Source organism: Pocillopora damicornis, chromosome 3 (assembly GCF_964200805.1).
Source record: "Pocillopora damicornis chromosome 3, jaPocDami1.2, whole genome shotgun sequence".
Classification (NCBI taxonomy): domain Eukaryota; kingdom Metazoa; phylum Cnidaria; class Anthozoa; order Scleractinia; family Pocilloporidae; genus Pocillopora; species Pocillopora damicornis.
In genome coordinates, this window is record NC_142672.1 from 24,571,414 (window position 1) to 24,589,407 (window position 17,994).

The 17,994-nt window shown below is 39.8% G+C and overlaps 2 protein-coding genes across 3 annotated transcripts in view; both read left to right on the plus strand.

Annotated features, from left to right (window-relative positions):
- Positions 1–5,072: 5,072 nt before the first annotated feature.
- On the plus strand, positions 5,073–8,397 carry LOC113678235 (histamine N-methyltransferase). Its single transcript, XM_027195113.2, has one exon. The coding sequence runs from the start codon at positions 5,915–5,917 to the stop codon at positions 6,803–6,805; it is 891 nt and encodes a 296-aa protein (XP_027050914.2). The 5' UTR covers positions 5,073–5,914; the 3' UTR covers positions 6,806–8,397.
- Positions 8,398–9,016: 619 nt separating this feature from the next.
- The window catches only part of LOC149048981 (uncharacterized), a 12,725-nt gene continuing 3,747 nt past the window's right edge, over positions 9,017–17,994 (plus strand). The window contains exons 1-2 of one of the 2 annotated variants that reach the window (XR_016185180.1): positions 9,017–11,410; positions 16,711–17,994. The exon at positions 16,711–17,994 is cut by the window's right edge and continues 613 nt beyond it. Coding sequence is in view for 1 of the 2 variants with exons in the window: in XM_089201473.1 (XP_089057599.1) it covers positions 16,744–17,043; positions 17,714–17,725 (312 nt within the window). In the remaining variant the exon portion in view is untranslated. Of the gene's footprint in view, positions 11,411–16,574 lie in introns of those variants that run through there. The other variant, XM_089201473.1, reaches the window with a different exon arrangement.

A 17,994-nucleotide genomic window follows, 5' to 3' on the forward strand; every position in this document is an offset into this window, starting at 1 on the left:
ATACTGCAACCTCCAACAAGAGATAAGGAATCAAAAAGTGGCTCTTTACTGAACTTTAAGGCAAGTTTCTAAATATTTCGAAGGCGAACCAATGAATCGATTCCGTGCAATTCGTTCATTTTTCCGCTCTCCGTGAAAGCCCGACATGCTAAATTAAACAAGAATTTTGCCAGGAGAATCAAACAAAACAGTTTAATTATAACACGTAGACGTTAAATTCCTGTGTATTTGCCAGCTTGAATCAAACATTTGAGCTTATAGACATAAAAATTAGGATTAATACTTTGCTCAAGACTTTTGTCTGCTCATCAAGATTTCATAGTTTGGCAAATATGACGCTATTTTAAATCATGGTAGGGTATTATTTGGTTGCGTCAAATTTTGCACTTATATAAGATTTGACTCAAAGAGATGCTTGTTTTAAGAGCCGACGGTTCTAGCGTTATTATGCATCACCGAGTACATTACTATTGTTAAAATTTAATAGCAACCTAACTTAATGATTGTCTTGACAGCAGTCAAATTAAAATTGGGAAATCAAAAGTTAACGAACATTCTGTCAAACTAGGTTTTCCTGGTGATCTGAGTGTAATCATCGGAATTTTTCAATAATGATCCATTTGAAAATTCTCTGTGCTGAACTTGGCTTTGTGAGCCTGTGAGATGAATGAAAACTGAAACATTCAAAGAAACCTAAACATAACTTACAGCAAGCTGAAAATTCATGAGAATTTAAAAAATTTCATCGATGGGTCATGAAAACTTTCACATTTTCTAGAAATCAATTTGCGGATCAATGGCGCTTTCACGGGAAATCCAGTGAATACTTTCCGTACTTCTATAATTTAATTTCAGTCGCCTTCAATGAAAACTGAAAAGTTCCGAGTTCTTATTGTGAAAAGTTTTCCTGACCCACCGATGGAATATTTTTAAGTCTTAACGAAAATATATTCATGAGAAACAACCACTCAATTCCATGGCTACTACAAAAGGCACGCAAACTCTATCACTATGTATGTAGGACCTAAAAATATCCGGCAGTTTTCCGTTTTCTAGCAAGGTCCAGAGATTTTAAACTCTCTTACTCCTGAGATCACTGGCTCAACATCTCTTGCATCTATAAGAAAAAAACTCCTAATGTCTATTCTAACCAGCCACTAATTCTGCTATGGACTATTACATGCCTTTTCAACACGTTATTTACTATGTCTGTTGTCTAGATTTAATGGTATCGTATCAATTGTGGGGGAACCTAAGATTGCAACCTCGAACGGCCTTTATTAGGCTTCCCCGCTATGGACACGTTTTTTTTTCTCTACCAGTTGCTGTAAACTTTTATAATTCTACATGTGATAAATGGTAATCGAAATAACATATTTAAAAAAAACAAAATAAACAGGGCCTTGAGAATATCCAATATTTTGTTTTACCAATTGCAGATGTTTAAAATTTAGAACATAATGAAAAATAGATCCAAGAGAATACGATAGGAAAGTTATTCCCGAGTTGCAAAAATTATTAATAAGGACAGGAGCCAAAATTTCTCTTTTAAAATGAATTAAATTCATTTGTGAATGAGAATACAATGAATCACTGATTATCATTTGCATTTGACCTCGTTTTCGATGAACATTTAACCCCGTAGATTTCGAACTCCTTGGAAGGCTCAATTGACCAACCATGAAACGAAAAAATCACGTGAAATCACGAAGCATTTTGCGACACAAGAAGAGGGGGGTGGGGGTGGAGAAGGTTGGTGTGTATGGAAAATAGCGCAATTCCAATGAATGAGTTGCCAGTAATCGGATCTTTGCGTTTGCGCACAGATTTCTGAGATCGCCACGGGGCAAAAAAATTGCAACTCGCTAGAAAGGAATGTATGGCGAAAGTTTGCTTGGACGTCCTAAAAAGCGATTTTGGCGAGAGATAATGGCTTTTTCGCCACAATTTTATAATAAATAGATTAAGATAATGTATATACGAGGGAAGTGCAAATTTTTGTTAGAATTACCATGAAATATGCTATAAAAATATGAAAAACTCCTCTCCTTGCGTAAGGTCTATCGTGAAATCGTCATCGCGCGTAATGGTCTCGAAATATTACCAAATAAGCCATAACTCGCTCAGAAATAACTCATTAAAGTCTTTTCAGTTGTATTTATATGTGTATATAGCCTGTTTTCATTCTTTTTAACGTTTTTCATGAACAAATTAAGACGTTTGAAATTTTACCTCCTAAAATAAGAGATGTCGTTGTCAGCGGAGATGGATATTATTTTTACCGAGACGTTGCTCACTGAAAGGATAAAATAAGCGATGAAAAACGTGAGAAAATCCCAAGGTCAAGAGATAGTTTGTTTGAGAAAATCCAGAGGTCTTTGAGCTGCAACTTTTCTTCTAGAACGCCGTGGAGGATCTTGTCAGGAAAAGCAAGATCACGGAAACTACGGCAGAAACTGTGGACATATCATCAGTTGTGCATTGCTTCTTTCGAGACCAATTTGTATTACTCATCGTCGTAGAAGATAGGGTTCAGTTTTGAGCCGATTACCAACGCTGAATCGTTCTCATTGCTCACAAAAAAGAAGCAGTGTAGGTGTTTATCAGTTTAATGTACCACAATAATAATATTTAATACTCAATTAAGCCATTTCAATCTCATGTTGCCTCGATGTAGCCTTTGTCCCAACATTATCAAGTCACGAAAAAAGCTAGAAGTAGACTTGACACGTCCAAAAACTGAAAAGGCTTTGTTGAGTTTTTTTCGGCGATATACTACTAGTTTTTCTAAATTTCAAGACCATTACACGATGTCAAATTCATAATAAACCTTGCGCATGGAGACAAGTTAATCGGTAGATTTTACAACATATTTCATGGTATTTCAAACAGAAACTTATGCTTCCTTTGTCATCAGTATTACCCAAATTCATTTCTGATCAAAGAGCGGCGGAAAAGCGATAATCTCTCACTAAGATATTTTTTTTGGACGTTGGAATAACCTTTTGCCATACGTTTTCCTTGCTGTGAGTTGCAATGTTTGCCCCGTGCGCAAACGCAAGAATCCGATTACTGGCAACTCATTCATTTCCGAGTTATGACCGAGAGAGATGTATGTTTGTCAAAAACATAATATTTATCTCGTTAGTTTTTAGTCATTCATTCAATTGTTCATTTCTAGCATACGAGAAGAAGCGGGTTTATTAGTATAGACTCACTCACCCTAAAAACTAGGTTCGATTTCCGCCGCTCTCTCGTGTCCGGTCTTCGCTCCTCCCCGAGAAGGGTGTAATGATTTCAAAAATGTTTCTGGCAGTGTCGCGAAAACATGACTGATAATAGGAAATGTCCTTACAATAGTGGCGCTATTACACAACACACACACCTCACTCAACAACACGACTTCTAGCGGACTTAACCGAACTCAAACACTAGCATTCATCAAAGGGCTCTTGGAGCCAGCCAATTCATGTTATGGCTAAAGTTTGTATTGATATCTTGGACTTGTTGAATATAAATACAGTTGAATTCGGTTTATGTGAAATTTCAAGACTTTGGAATAAATTTCCTTTTCTTTTTGGGTAGTTTTGTGATGAGAAAACTTGTGCATTTGTCGTGATGGGAATTGGATATAAGGTTGTGTGGGTTCGAGGTGGGATGGGCAGAGGTCATCATGCAGACAATGCCCTTTTTGTTGGTGTGTGTGCCGTGTTTGTTGGGTGGGTGGGGTGGGCATGATCATGCATCAAATGTTGCTCCAGCAGAAAAATATTTGTGACTATATTTTCATTTGCACTATTCTGAAATGTTCCTTGCCCGTTTCTTGATATCTTTTGCTTTTAACAAAGCGGCCACAATCGTTCTTCATAGAATTTCAAGCCTTCATAAAGTCTGATTTTCACATATTAAGGGCCTGTTTACATGGAGCTGGAGGCTGGAGGTGGGGGACCCCAGGTAGGTGAGGTAACCCGCCTAGCCGTGGTCGAAAAGTAAAACGCATTTACATGCAATCTTACAACCCCGTGGTACTGGGTTGAGGTTTCTTGAGGTTGTTGTTGCGCTTGCAATTAAGGACTTTGAGCGGAGGCGTCCCAAGTTCACATCTCGAAAAAGACGAAAGATTAATTCTCGAACACATATGTATTTATTCATGAAAGCGTCATGCGTTGTGTTACGCGGTGTTTGGCTTTGCAAGGAACCCGTTGACTTAATACGATATACGGAATAGTTTGGGAAACCAAACATGGTCGATTTACAACGCTAAATATTCTGAAATGTGAACATTTTACACTCCTTGTGTGTCCGTTGCGGTTTCTGGTGATTTCTGCCACAAGACAGCAAGGAAATGTACAAAGATTTAAAACATACATGTTTTGCTGTTGAGCTTTTTGCCATGAATGCGACCCCGGCTAGGCGGGTTACCCCACCGTGACACGTTTACATGGCAAATTGTCACCCCGGCTGACAGGGTTACCCTACCTGGCAGACCGGGCAACCCGCCTTGGCGACAATAGTGCAAATAATCGTAAAAGATGATCGCGGAAAAGCGATTGCGTGACGCTCGTTAAGTTGTAAGATGACGTGTTGTTATCACGTATCAGACGAAAAAACAGTGTAAAATTCTCAGTCTGCATTTTGTACCTAGTCTGCATTTTGTACCTAATCTGCATTTTGAACCCGGTCTGCAGTCTGCATTTTGTACTGACCGGATTGGTAGTGCTGTTTTTTTTTGAGAGGCGGAGCCTCGAGTCCGGACCTAAATAATGGAGCTCGAAAGAAAATTTTGCACTATCTTGGCCGCTATGATTGATGTGTTGACTGTATGTTGAAGAGCTCCCGAGGACAAGCACAATGATAGAGCAATGATTACATTATACCAACTGAAGACGAGCGCAAATGCGCGGCTTGCCAATAAGGCTGCCTATAATGCTGATGCTCTTCTGCGTGGTCACAGCGTGCTTTGAAATGAACCCGCTACGGGTCCCCTACTGTAGGTGTGAACATTTCGGTTTTTCGATTCAAGTTGCATTTTTAGAAGTTCAGTAATGTGATTTGGGGTTGTTATTGTTTTTAAACCATAAAAACATTGAATTTCTTTCCACGTGAGTTTCTGAGCTTCATCGAAATTAATTTTTACTTTCACTAAGTGGGGAGGGGTAGCATGCGAGACTACTTCCGTTCACGGTCCACAATGCAACTTCGTCCACGGAATACAACTTCCGTCCACGGTCGACAAATTCCGTCAACATCTACTCCACCACGATATATTCATTGCTGTCAGCCAGAATGAGATAAAAATGAATTAAACACGAGTAATGTTAGAGAGCGTTGGAGAGAGTTAAGACAAAGCTGTTGAAAAAGGATCAAAGCGGCAATTTAAATCTTCGAAAGCCTTCAAACTACGACGTACATAAAATTTTGCTTACTTGAAAACCGGTCTCAATTTACATACCAGACAACAATGATTGCGTTTGTCCTCGAACGCAACTGAACACGCAACAAATACGTACAAAAAATACTTCTACCGTTCAGTGTAAGTAAAATTACATTGATCTATGGCGAAAGGAAGAAGAAACGACCTAAGTTTGGGAATGTTCAGTCAAAATCTGCCAGTTTCGGCCGCTTTCACCGGCATATTGAAAATTATTGCTACCACAATACAACGCAGTCAGAGTGTGTACACTTCTCGGACAAGTACTGAGTTTCATGTTCTTCATCGTGTATGCGGAAGCAAAGGATGATACTCGTTTAGTCACTACAGTGTAGCCATAAAACCAGGCAACCCCGACGATCGGAACTCGCGCTTCAAGGCCCCTCAATAATCTACGAAGAACTTGAAATTGAAATTGAGCTAGTAATTTAATTTCTAGTCAGCCTATTGACGATACTTTTGTTGAATGCACATAGCTGTGAAATGGCTTCAGCCGAAGGACAAGATATCTATCTCTCGTCACTCAAACAATTCCGAAAAAGATCCAATATAAGACAAGTAGTCGAGAATTTTGCGGAAGATATTGCATCTCATACAATGAGTAATATCTCCAATAGCTGCCTCGCGTCTTCCGTTTTTCGTGTTCTTGGTGTTGGCAGTGGACATGGGAAAACTGATCTGAGAATTCTGAATTCAGTAGCAACAGCTTTCGAATCTTCACAAAAGAAGAAACCAGTGATACACACGGCTATCATTGAACCGAGTGATATGATACAGGAGTTCAAGTCATCAGTAACACCACTGCCACAGACATTATGCAGTTTGGCTGATGTTTCGTTCGAATGGCACCAGAAGACCTTTCAGCAATTCATCGCATCTTGTCCACGTGAAGATTATTTCGACATGATTCATTTCGTTACGTCTTTGTACTACATGGATGCCGAAAGCTCCTTAAAAAGCTCTCTTAAGTTGCTTGCTAGCGGTGGAGCCATGTTCTGCATACTTTCATCAGAAACATCGTTTTTCCCGAAGCTGGCCAAGAAACTCAAACCGGATTGCGTCAACCTTGGCTCGGCGAAGAAAATTTACACCCAGATGGATGTTAGGAAAATTGCCCAAAGGAACAACTGGAAATACGAAGAATTATCAAGGGTTCACTACAGTGTCGACATCAGCTGCTGCTTCGATGAGTCTTCGACAGAAGGTGGCTTACTTCTCGACTTTTTAACCCATCAAGAAAACTTCCGTGTTAATGCTGAAAGCGCGGTCTATAGAGAGGCGATGGAGTTTTTGAGCGAAGAATGCAGGATCGATGAAAACGGAGCGAAATTTATTCAGCCCGAATTCGCTGCCGTTGTAATTTACAAACAATGATATTTGTCAATTACACATTGTGCTCGTTTCCTCAAGAGAATCATCACAGGTCCTAGCAAGAATATTTTTTCAGCGAAAGGGGTTTTGTTGGCGTTCAGCGAGTGATTAATTTAAATGGAACTTTCTTTCACTGTGACTTGGTCTACAGTACAGTTCTTTGAGATGTCACCCTCTTTCAAGAGGTAGTCTGTGTGACTTTTGTCATGTTATTCAAATAACGCCAGAAACTTTTTTACTAGTCACACAACGAATTGTAGTCAATACCAGCCCGAGTAGGGGTGGTGTGGTGTTGTAGGGGAAAGGAGCTCTTCCTTGGCCCTACTCCCCCCATCGTTGGAATGCCTGCTCAAGCAAGCCTAGTCTTACAGGAAGCAGAAATTTGTCACCCGCCAATTTCTGAATACTGGAGATGTGCGGTAATTGGGCCTCGGAAAAACTAAAAGAAATCTCACAGGAACTGCTTGCACCCGTCTTTAATGCTTCACAATACTCTCGAATGAAAGTCAATGCAAAATGCGTAGTGTAAATCGCGATTGCTCAACCTTCTAAATATCGACTGTGAATGTCATGTATAATAATTATAATTATTTGTGCCAAATACTTTTCGATTTTATATTTCCTCTTCTGATTTTGTTTTGCGTTTCGTGTCTTTCGGAGTTATTTTGATTTAGATATCTCCGATTTCCTGTGGCCCAAACGTAAATGGTACAATGAAAGTTAATTATTATTCTTTGTACTGTTCATCACGAAGTTCCTTGTGCCACTTGGTATAGTTAGGCCCAGTTCAGACGTCGTTCTTCTTCCGTGCCGTACTTTACTGCAATTAGGTTTGCCTATGGCGCGGCGGCAGCACGACTCTGATTCAGACGTCGCGCAATTTTCGAGAGAAATTCAGCATCTACTGAAGCATCCTCGTGACTACCCCGCGGTAACGCAATCCTAGCCGACGAATTACATTTGCATAATTTAGGATTTTTTGTGTGACACGGCATAGGTACGACGTCTGAATCACTGTCTTACCAGAGTCGTGTAGTGCAACAGCGCTTGTCGAACCTAATTGTTTTGCCGAACTAATTAGAAAGTTTGATTCAGATGCCGCGCTTTTGCCGTGCTTTGGTCGAACTTGAATTAAGTGCGGCACAGCATAAGTACGACGTCCGAACTGGCTGGGCTATATTAAAGAAAAAAACATCTTTATTCGTAAGTGTTCAGGAAAACTGGCTTTTAGTTCAGGCGAGTTATTCATTGATATTCATCGTGTTTACATCAAGCTTCCTAGGGTAAGAGTAGCTAGGACTTGCATTCCTTTATTCTGAGCAAGAATTTCCTCTATTGAAGAGTGTTATAAGCGAGAACAAAGGGATTAAGGAGTAAACTATTTTAAGAAGGTACTCAACTTGAGCCCAGCAGCTTGCTAGCTTGTAATCAACAGTTTAAATCAAAAATCTCAAATAGGTGCGAATAGATTTCAGTTTGAGAGCGTGAGATTGAAATCGTTTGCGTGAGACTTGAGAGCGCTGTAGTAAAATAAAAATTGAAAAAGGGAGGCGAATTATGGGGTTTGACTCCAGTGAAACCTAACTCTTTGGCAATGAACCAGTGTGATCGGATCTCCAGATATACAAAGTCTGATGTAAATAATCAATAAGGGTTTTTGACGTGTTTTGTACAAACAAAAGGTCGCAATTTTTTTTTTCAGAAATTCATGATCAGTGAAGCAGCTTGTCTTAACGCTTGACGACATACTCTCAGGGGGTAGGATGGGGGCAGCTATTGAGGAACAACTCAGGGACCAGTCAATATTTGTCACCGGGGGAGGGGTGGGTCCAGAGGATGTTGATTGTATCTCTATGAAATTTACCAGATACCCATTAGGCTTTGTAATATTCTTTGTAATGATTCAACCCCCTTCCCCACTTAATAGGAGTTAACAAGCAGTCATCATTCCATAACCTCCCCCCCTCCCTTTATACTCTGTTGGTTACGACCGTTCTCCCCTCCGTTTCCCCCGGAAGCCATATCGGTGATCCCCTTCCTCGGTGCGCGCCCTACCCCCTCCACTCCCTCTTATGATAAATAATGGCTGCTCCCTTAGTAAAATAGAGTGGTTGAAGCGCTCAGAACCATAAAAAATATTTTTATTTCATTACACTGTTCATGTTGAGAATAGTGAGCTGGAAAACTCCCCTTCACGAGGTACGTATTCTCACTACAAGAAGGACGTTGATTTAACTCGAACTACCTCTTCAAACGTCTTTTTGAACCGAATATAGTGAATAAAATGAGGATTCCACTGAGATAATATCACATAAAATCCATTTTATAAGTATTTCACTCAGTCACACTACCAGCACCATTGAACAGTGATTGTACATAGTGCCCATACACCTGAAACTCTTTTATCACTGCATTTAAAACAGAAGTATATAAACCTCATTTATATTTGCTGCTTCAACTCCAGATAGGCATTAGATTTGTCAGCTGCACCCCAACAGTCAAATTGTACCATGGTCTAATCTTCGCTCCAACATCCTGCGTAAAATTGTACGGCGAAGTGACTACCCCACGTATAGGCATTAGATTTGTCAGCTGCACCCTAACAGTCAAATTGTACCATGGTCTAATTTTCGCTCCAACATTCTGCGTAAAATTGTACGGCGAAGTGACTACCCCACGATATAGGCATTAGATTTGTCAGCTGCACCCTAACAGTCAAATTGTACCATGGTCTAATTTTCGCTCCAACATTCAGCGTAAAATTGTACGGCGAAGTGACTACCCCACGATATAGGCATTAGATTTGTCAGCTGCACCCTAACAGTCAAATTGTACCATGGTCTAATTTTCGCTCCAATATTCTGCGTAAAATTGTACGGCGAAGTGACTACCCCACGGTATAGGCATTAGATTTGTCAGCTGCACCCCAACAGTCAAATTGTACCATGGTCTTATCTTCGCTCCAACATTCTGCGTAAAATCGTACGGCGAAGTGACTACCCCACGGTAGAGGCATTAGATTTGTTAGCTGCACCCCAACAATCAAATTGTACCATGGTTTTATCTTCGCTCCGCTCGCTCTGCGTAAAATTGTACGGCGAAGCACGTAAGACGAAATTTGATACAGAATTTCATGAAGGAAAACATGTTTTGAATCATTGAGGAAGTAAAAGCTAGGGCAGTGAGTAAGGATAGAAGTAGAGTCTTTTTTTTTCCTAAGCATCCATGTGGGACAGAATCTTAAATCCTAGAATCTGATCTGCTTACCCATCATTTTTCCTTCAGTATAACCAAATATAGTCGCTCCTGTTTAAAGCGGTCACCCTGTACAAACCGGTCGGTTTTCAAAGTCTCGAAATTTTTTCCACTTCATTACTGTAGTTTTTCACCTCTATTAAGCGGTCTTGGTCATCTTAGAGTGAGTTGTAACGACCAGTTTGTATTGTTTTACACCTGTATTAAACGGTCACTACGACCGCTCACGGCCAAACAGTTTTCCGTTTTGGAAACGACAGAGACTAGTTAATGCCTTTAAAGTGATAACCAGAAAAGGCAATTAGCTGCTCCATAACAGCTTTAGACATTTCATATAGTTTCTCGGTATTAAATAAAAGAGATCTGTTTTGCCATTGAAAAACAGTGGAGTTCCTCAGTTCCCTAGAGCCACAGTTCCTCAATTGCACCTTCAAGGAACGACAGAGAGACAATTTAAACAATCTAGTTTATCTCCCAAAATCAATTTAAGTAGTATTTTGTACGAGTGTTAGGGGACATCAAGAGGTCAATTATGGCGCAAAATGGTGTTTTTAGAGGGTTTCAAAGGGGCGATGGCTTTTACAGCCACTGGTTAAAATTTGGGTCATTTTCCATTGTTGTCACCAGAAATATTTTTACTGTTATCTTTATTTACGACTAACGGTTAAAATTTGTCACTTTTTACGTCTAACGGCTAAATTTTAAAGCCGTTTTTCGATTGACAGTTAACCCCATCTTAAAAGACCCTTTCTGTATCGATATTTTTTATAATACCTCTATTCTGTGGAACCTGTCTCACGCGGTCAAACAGTATGACGAGGTCATATCGTCATTCCCCTTGAGTGACCGTTCATACAGGCTCCACTGTTTGATGAAAAAAATTTTTTTGAAAACTTACTTTATGGCATTTGTAGGCCATGAACTTGTCGTTTCTGTTGTTTGTCAACCTAAGGGTTTTTTTTTCTTTTTTTCAGGAGGCTCATGAGGTAGTACCACGACACTTCAGAACGATAAGCCGATGTCATTCACACGTGACTAACTGTAGCATGAATATAGGAGGTTGATTTTTTTGTATTACCAATGCCAATCAATGTTCCCATTCAATGTTACCTTTGTGTACCTAACGGTCCATGGAATCATGATAAAACATTGTTTTTTCCAGGGGGGGGGGGGATGAATAGGTTAACTTAACAAGAGCAAAAGAGAAGTATCTCTGGCCTTGAACACAACACAACAATGCAACGCAGAACCTCGTTTTTTCTTGCTGGCAGGTTGTAAAACAGAACAAAATGTTGTTCTTATTTGTGAATCCACAACTGGTTGGCGAAAAGATTATGATTTCGAAATGCCAAGGTGAGTATTTGGCCACTCAGTTGCGGCAAAAATGAAGGCGAGCTAGAATGTGAACATTAGTTGTGTTCAACGAACTTAAAAGAATTCAACACGCAAAAATCGGAAATATAGATCATAATCTTCAGGATTCAAGGAAATATAATTCCTAACACTGAAAACCGTTTGGTAAAATTTCCGCACAGCCCCATCCTACATTATGCATTCAGTTCTTGAACAGAGAAAACAATGACAAAAACAATACATTTCCGTTGGGAAAACAGATTTGTTTTACAATAGTATAGGGCTGTGCGGAAACTTTACCAACCGTTTTCTGTATTGAACGACGTTACGTTTATAAAACTGAAATACGACTGTGATAACAAAGAAACTCACTGTCACTCGTTCCTGGAGAAGCGGCCATATCTTGTCTTATATTTGGGCTTTCGTCTGGCTTTTACTCCCAGAGCAAAGGTAAATCAGGCGGAATTCAAGTACGATGAAACAAAAGTCATAATAAATCTCGTTTTTCGTTCTGTGACGATAGGTTTTCGCTCGCTACACTGGAATTTTCGGAAAACGTACAAACGGGGGAAAATAGCTCGGTAGAGACGACTCGGCTTGCGAGAACGGAAACTCGTCACGATTTCCTGGCACACGGAGATCTGCTTCGAGTGAGCTTGTACGGACGTCAAGGAAGAGACAGCGTTTTGGTTCCAAAGTACTTTTATTCGCAGAGCGCTCTAAGGCAGTGTTCACACTTGGTGCCCGGGCACCGTGCCCGGGTTCTATTCTACGCCGGGCACCAATGTGAACACACCTTTTTTCCTGGTACCCACGCCAGAATTCGGGCACGGTGCCGGTGCCCGAGTACAAGGTCTCGACCTTGTAATCGGGCACTAAACTGGGCACTGAGTCCTTGTGTGAACACATTTTTCGTTGGTGCCCTGGCACTTTACCCACAAACCACTTGTTTTCGTACCCACAATTCCTTGTCCCACTCGAGATTTCAATAGTGAGCGCGTGCTCTGTTTATTGAATGTGAACATATCTTCAGACTGGGTACCGTGTGTCTGAACACAGCACCATTTTGTGCCGGTGCCCGGGTACTAGTGCCCGGGCACCAAGTGTGAACACTGCCTAACACACAACATGCTAGAGACAAAACTAAAACTGTAATCATCAAAACTGCACATGGTACTTGCTTAATAACTAACTGGTGTGAGGTGCTATTGTTACACAAATCGCAATATCTGAATAAGGACACAAAAGGGCGGAAAAAGGTCTCTTTGAAGTTAAACGAAAACTACTTAAATATTCCATCTGTTTCTACGACGGAAAGAATCTCAAAATTAAGTCGAGTCAAAGAACGAACAGAGAAACCAAAACCCGAATTGAAATAAAACCTGAAATAACACTGCGCATATGGCCACACCAACCTTGACACACGACCGTTGAAAACCAGCTCGGTAACCCCACCTCCTTTTCAAACTGAGCTTTGCCGGGGACCATACCGTCAGTTATCGTCAATAAATTGTTTTAGAACCACGGGTCCCCTCAAAAGAAATCGATCAAGAGGCTATTGTTTCGATCGGCCAATCGAATTCTTAATTCGAATTCGCCTCCGGAAATGTTTACAAATTCAAAATAATTTACAGGCATAGTTGCAAACCGCACAGCTGATCTCGTAAATCTCGATAATTTCCTTTCAATTTCAAAAAGAAAAAATGTCGTCGGTAAAAAATAGTCTATTCCACGGTTGCAGCAGGGACGTAATCAATTCGACTCGTATCTGAAATGGAAATCGTGGTAAGTATTGTTGTTGCTGATATCCGTGCGGACGAAACGAAATAACAGTTGTCTTGTTAGCAACATTAAACAAAGTATGTCCAGACACAGGCGGCCCAAGCTCCAGCTGTGAGATGATCATCTTGCGCAATAACAGTCATGGCGGAATTATAAGAGTTTGTATGGGCATATTTACGACCGCTCTAAGGAATAAAAAATACGTCAAATTCTCAAAAAAAAAAAAACCTCACCTTACTTCCACAGTGTGTCGCTTGTTATCTGCCCTTGTAGATACTTATTTCTTTTACTTTAGGATAAAACAATAGCCTCTCGATCGATTTCGACCGGAGGGGACCCGTGGTTCTAAAACAATTTATTGATAATAACTGACGGTGTGGTCCCCGGCGAGGCTCAGTTTGAAAAGGAGGTAGGGTTTCAACGGTCGTGTGTCAAGGTTGATGTGGTCGCGGGCTGTTAGAAACCTCTAAACTGGAAATTTTTGAAGCAAACTGCGGCTTAGCGTCGGTTGCACGGGGAAGATTGAGTTTGTAGTGAATTGAAATGAAACCACAGTATATTTGCTTGGATTCTGCGTTGGATTTGAGGCCGCCCGGTCATTTTGAGCTTGGATTTTTCGCTTCTCGGATCAGGCGTTCGGAAATGGAGTGTTCAGCCTTAGGCTTTTCTTATGTACGTTGAAAACCTCGAAATGAACAACTCGCTCAAATGGGCTCTTTTCATCAGAGTAAGCGGTCAGATAACAAGCAATACGCTGTGGAAGCGAGGTGAGGTTTTTTTTTTTTTTTTTTTTTTTTTTTTTTTTTTGAGAATTTGACGTATTTTTTTATTCCTTAGAGCGCTCGTAAATATTCCTATACAAACTCTTATAATTCCGCCATGACCGTTATTGCGTAAGATGATCATCTCACAGCTGGAGCTTGGGCCGCCTGTGGTATAGCAGGTGATTTAGTGTTAACAACAATTAGTCGCTCTGACAAACGCTCGAAACGTCAGCTTTTTTACCCTTTACGATGGCTTATTTACGTTTTCAACCCAGTTGTTAACACTAAATTACCTGTTCTTGAAAGAGTTGAAATGTTTATACCCATATTTGGATATAGACATTTGATAACCCTGTGGCAGATCTAGGGGAGGGCCGCCTTCCCTTATTTTGGATAATGAAATAAACGCAGAGGAAAGAAAAGCTGGCACAGAAATACATGTACAAAACATTTGGTTTCACCCAGTAACCAAAAAGCAGTCACTCATAAGCTGTACCATGTATTAAGATTACATATTTTGAAAAAGACCTGACAGGCTGAAACCTGCTTTCAACTTAAACAATTGTAGCACAGGAAAATTGTGGTAACAACTGACTAGTCTACATATGAATAGTTGTTCAGTTTGGGACTGTACCAAGCAATGAGAGTCTATGTTATTGGAAGATTTTGTTATGTCTATACCCACTTTCAAAGGAAACAACATTATCACAAAGTTAAAAAGTGTAAATGTAACAGAAATGTGGTCACTTGTAATGATCCAGGAGCATTAAGATCTGACTAAAACTCTGTCACCCACAACCCAAACCTTGCATAAAGATTCTACATTTTGAAAAAACCTGACATACTCAAACCTACTTTCAGTTTAAAAGCCATACATTCAAATGCATGAAAATTGTCAGTAAAATCTGTCTTGTCTACTTATGTATAATTTGTCAAAAAAAATTTTTTGACACTTGTCTCTGGAGCCTGAACCAAGCATTGATACTTCATATTCTTAATATATCCTTAAGCATATCTTCTTTTACTTTGGACTGAGTCAATGTTTATCACAAAGCCAAAAAATGCTTAGTAAAAATAATGTGGTCACTCACAATGATCCAGGAGCATTGACTAAAAACCTCTCACTTGTAATCTGCAACTTGTATGGAATTTCGACAATTTGAAAAAACCTGACATTCAAGAAGCTACAACTTGTGGCCAAAGTACTCAGCACCCCGCTCTCCCCTTACTAGGTGGTTGACAACCTTACACTTAACAAAGTAAAGAAATAAAGCTTGAAATAAACTCCTTAATAAGTTTCTTACAAGTACCACCTTCCCCCCCTTCCTCCAAACAATGTTGCCTGAAACCAGTCACCATTTTGCAACACCAGGCAGATTCAGCATATTTGATTAATATTACTCATCACAAACCTAAAAAATGGTCAACCAGACCAGCTATTATTTGAGAGATGACAATCAGCTAAGAATTAAGACATACTTTAATCCTTAATTGAAATGCAATTTTTCCTTCTGCTAAACTTTCAAAAATGTTAAAAGTGTCCTTGATGTTTCTGTTCATAACAAGTATCACGTATGATTACTTAAAAATTTTAAATTCAAAATACAATCAAGGAATGAAGCTTACATTCCTTAAATGGCACTGACGTGAGGTTTTTAATGACCACACTCCAGTATTCATGTGAGCTCAATGCCACAACTGCTCTTTAGGTACCCCCTATCTATCCAGGCTTCCTGACTAAAATATCTAATCCCTAATAAGCCCACTCCTCTCTCCTACTAAACAAAAATCTACAGTATTGGTTGTAATGTTATTTATTTGACTGTATTAAATAAAGCTTATCTTGTTATTCATTCCTTCCCAGTCAAAATAAAAATGTATATATCTTCCACTGTTGAAAAGCAACCCGCTATTTCAAAAAGTCCATTACCTCCCACACCGTCCCCTCTGCCCCCTACTTATTTGTTTTCGATTGAGTTCTGTTTGCGTGCCATACATACAAGTTTTTTTTATCACAAGCTTGCTTTTGTAATTGTTCTAATCGCACTTGAAAGAAAACAATTCACAATTGTATAAAGCGTCGATCACATATCACTACACAACAAAATCACTTTCTTGCACAAGAAATATAATCGAATTATGAAATTAGAAGATCCTCGCAGCTAAGAACACTACTGAAACTAGTAGTTGTAAGTAGGACCTGAAAAAAAATTTTCAGGCCCGTACGGGATTTGAACCCATGACCTCTGCGATACCGGTCCAGCGCTCTACCAATCGAGCTAACAAGCCAACTGGGAGCTGGTCAATGAATTGGGTACAAATAAACATCCGAGTGAATGAAGAATTAGATATATGAAAATTCATATATTTGCACTGCGGTGGAAGGATGAAATTAGAAGATCCTCGCAGCTAAGAACACTACTGAAACTAGTAGTTGTAAGTAGGACCTGAAAAAAATTTTCAGGCCCGTACGGGATTTGAACCCATGACCTCTGCGATACCGGTGCAGCGCTCTACCAATTGAGCTAACAAGCCAACTGGGAGCTGGTCAATGAATTGGGTACAAATAAACATCCGAGTGAATGAAGAATTAGATTATCGGTATAGTGTATATCACAACGAGGCACAATATCAACAGGAGGCCCTTCCAGGTTTGGTGTAGGATAATGTCACGCTTTTTTGGATCTCAATTCCGTTGACGACTCTGTTAACAAAGCATCCTAACGAAGCGATTGTTGTCTGATTATTTGGCAGTTAATTCAGGGTTGGGGAAAGTAAGCGAAGGAAATGGCAGAAAGACGATTACACGATCGCGGACAAAATCAAGATGATAATGCGGTTCCAGCGGCAATTAGAAATAGTAACGAAGAATGCATCGTACAGCTGGAGGAATTGATCCGCAGCAACCGGGCTCTGGCGAGCGAAAATGAAAAGCTGCGGCAGCTGCAAGAGCGCAGCAACAAATCAAACTTAGAGGCTCTTCAGCGGATTGAGAACCGTCTTGAAACTGGTGAAAATGGAGCCAAAATCCGTCGGCGCCAAAATAGACAGAAGCGAAGGACGATAGTAGTTCCACCAGCTTGTCGAGTGAGTAGAAAAACATAAGTGATGAGCATGAATAATGTGATATATGTTCATGATTTGCTTGATTCAGTTCTGTTTCGTGGAAGATTTGCTTTTATGTTGAGTACGTGTTTGGCGCGCAAATTATATGCATAACTCAATTATTTAGGCGGTAATCATTTGGCATAGTTATGTGTGGTTACATTTACTTGATAATCCCCTTTGCCATAAACAGGGCTACCAGAAAGGTTTTTTCCTCCCCGTTCTTTCAACGAGAATAATCCAGTATGAAAATTCATGTTATTATCTTTTCTCTTGAACCCTTTTGACTTTAGTAAAGTAAAGTGGAGACTTTCCCTGTTTTAATCATACAGATGGGTAAGGTTAATTGTACTTGTGTAAAAAGCGTGGAAGTAGAAATAGGGGAAAGGTGACAAATTGATTGTTGAAATTATTTCATTCTTTTAGAGAGCCGTGAGAAGGATATATAAACTTCTTTAAAAAAAAGGTGACTGTAGTGGATTTTTCAAAGATATTTTACTTTATATTGATTAAGCCGTGAAATCAGAGTCAAAGCTGCTGCTAGAAATATTGAGATGTTATGTGAATACCTTATTGTTGTTGCTTTTGTCTAAGTGTTAATACTGTTACAACAGAATACGTGGCTTAATCACGGTGTTTGTTCTTGTCTTAGAGTAAATTCTGATAACAACTATGGAATTTTTGAACACACAGTAGAGCAGGTTGTACATTAACATTGAGGACCTGAAAAGTGTCCCTGGACAAAGGATATCATTGAAGGTAGCTATCAATAATCATAGCACATGCATTTCACTTTTATTGGGGTGTCATTATGATTTTTTGCAGGTGGGCGTAAGAATTTGGCACTTAAGTATATTGATGTATATTTCTTTTTTATAACAAGTAGAGTTTCACTGAAGGCCTTGGCTTGAAAACATCCAGACAAAATTGTGC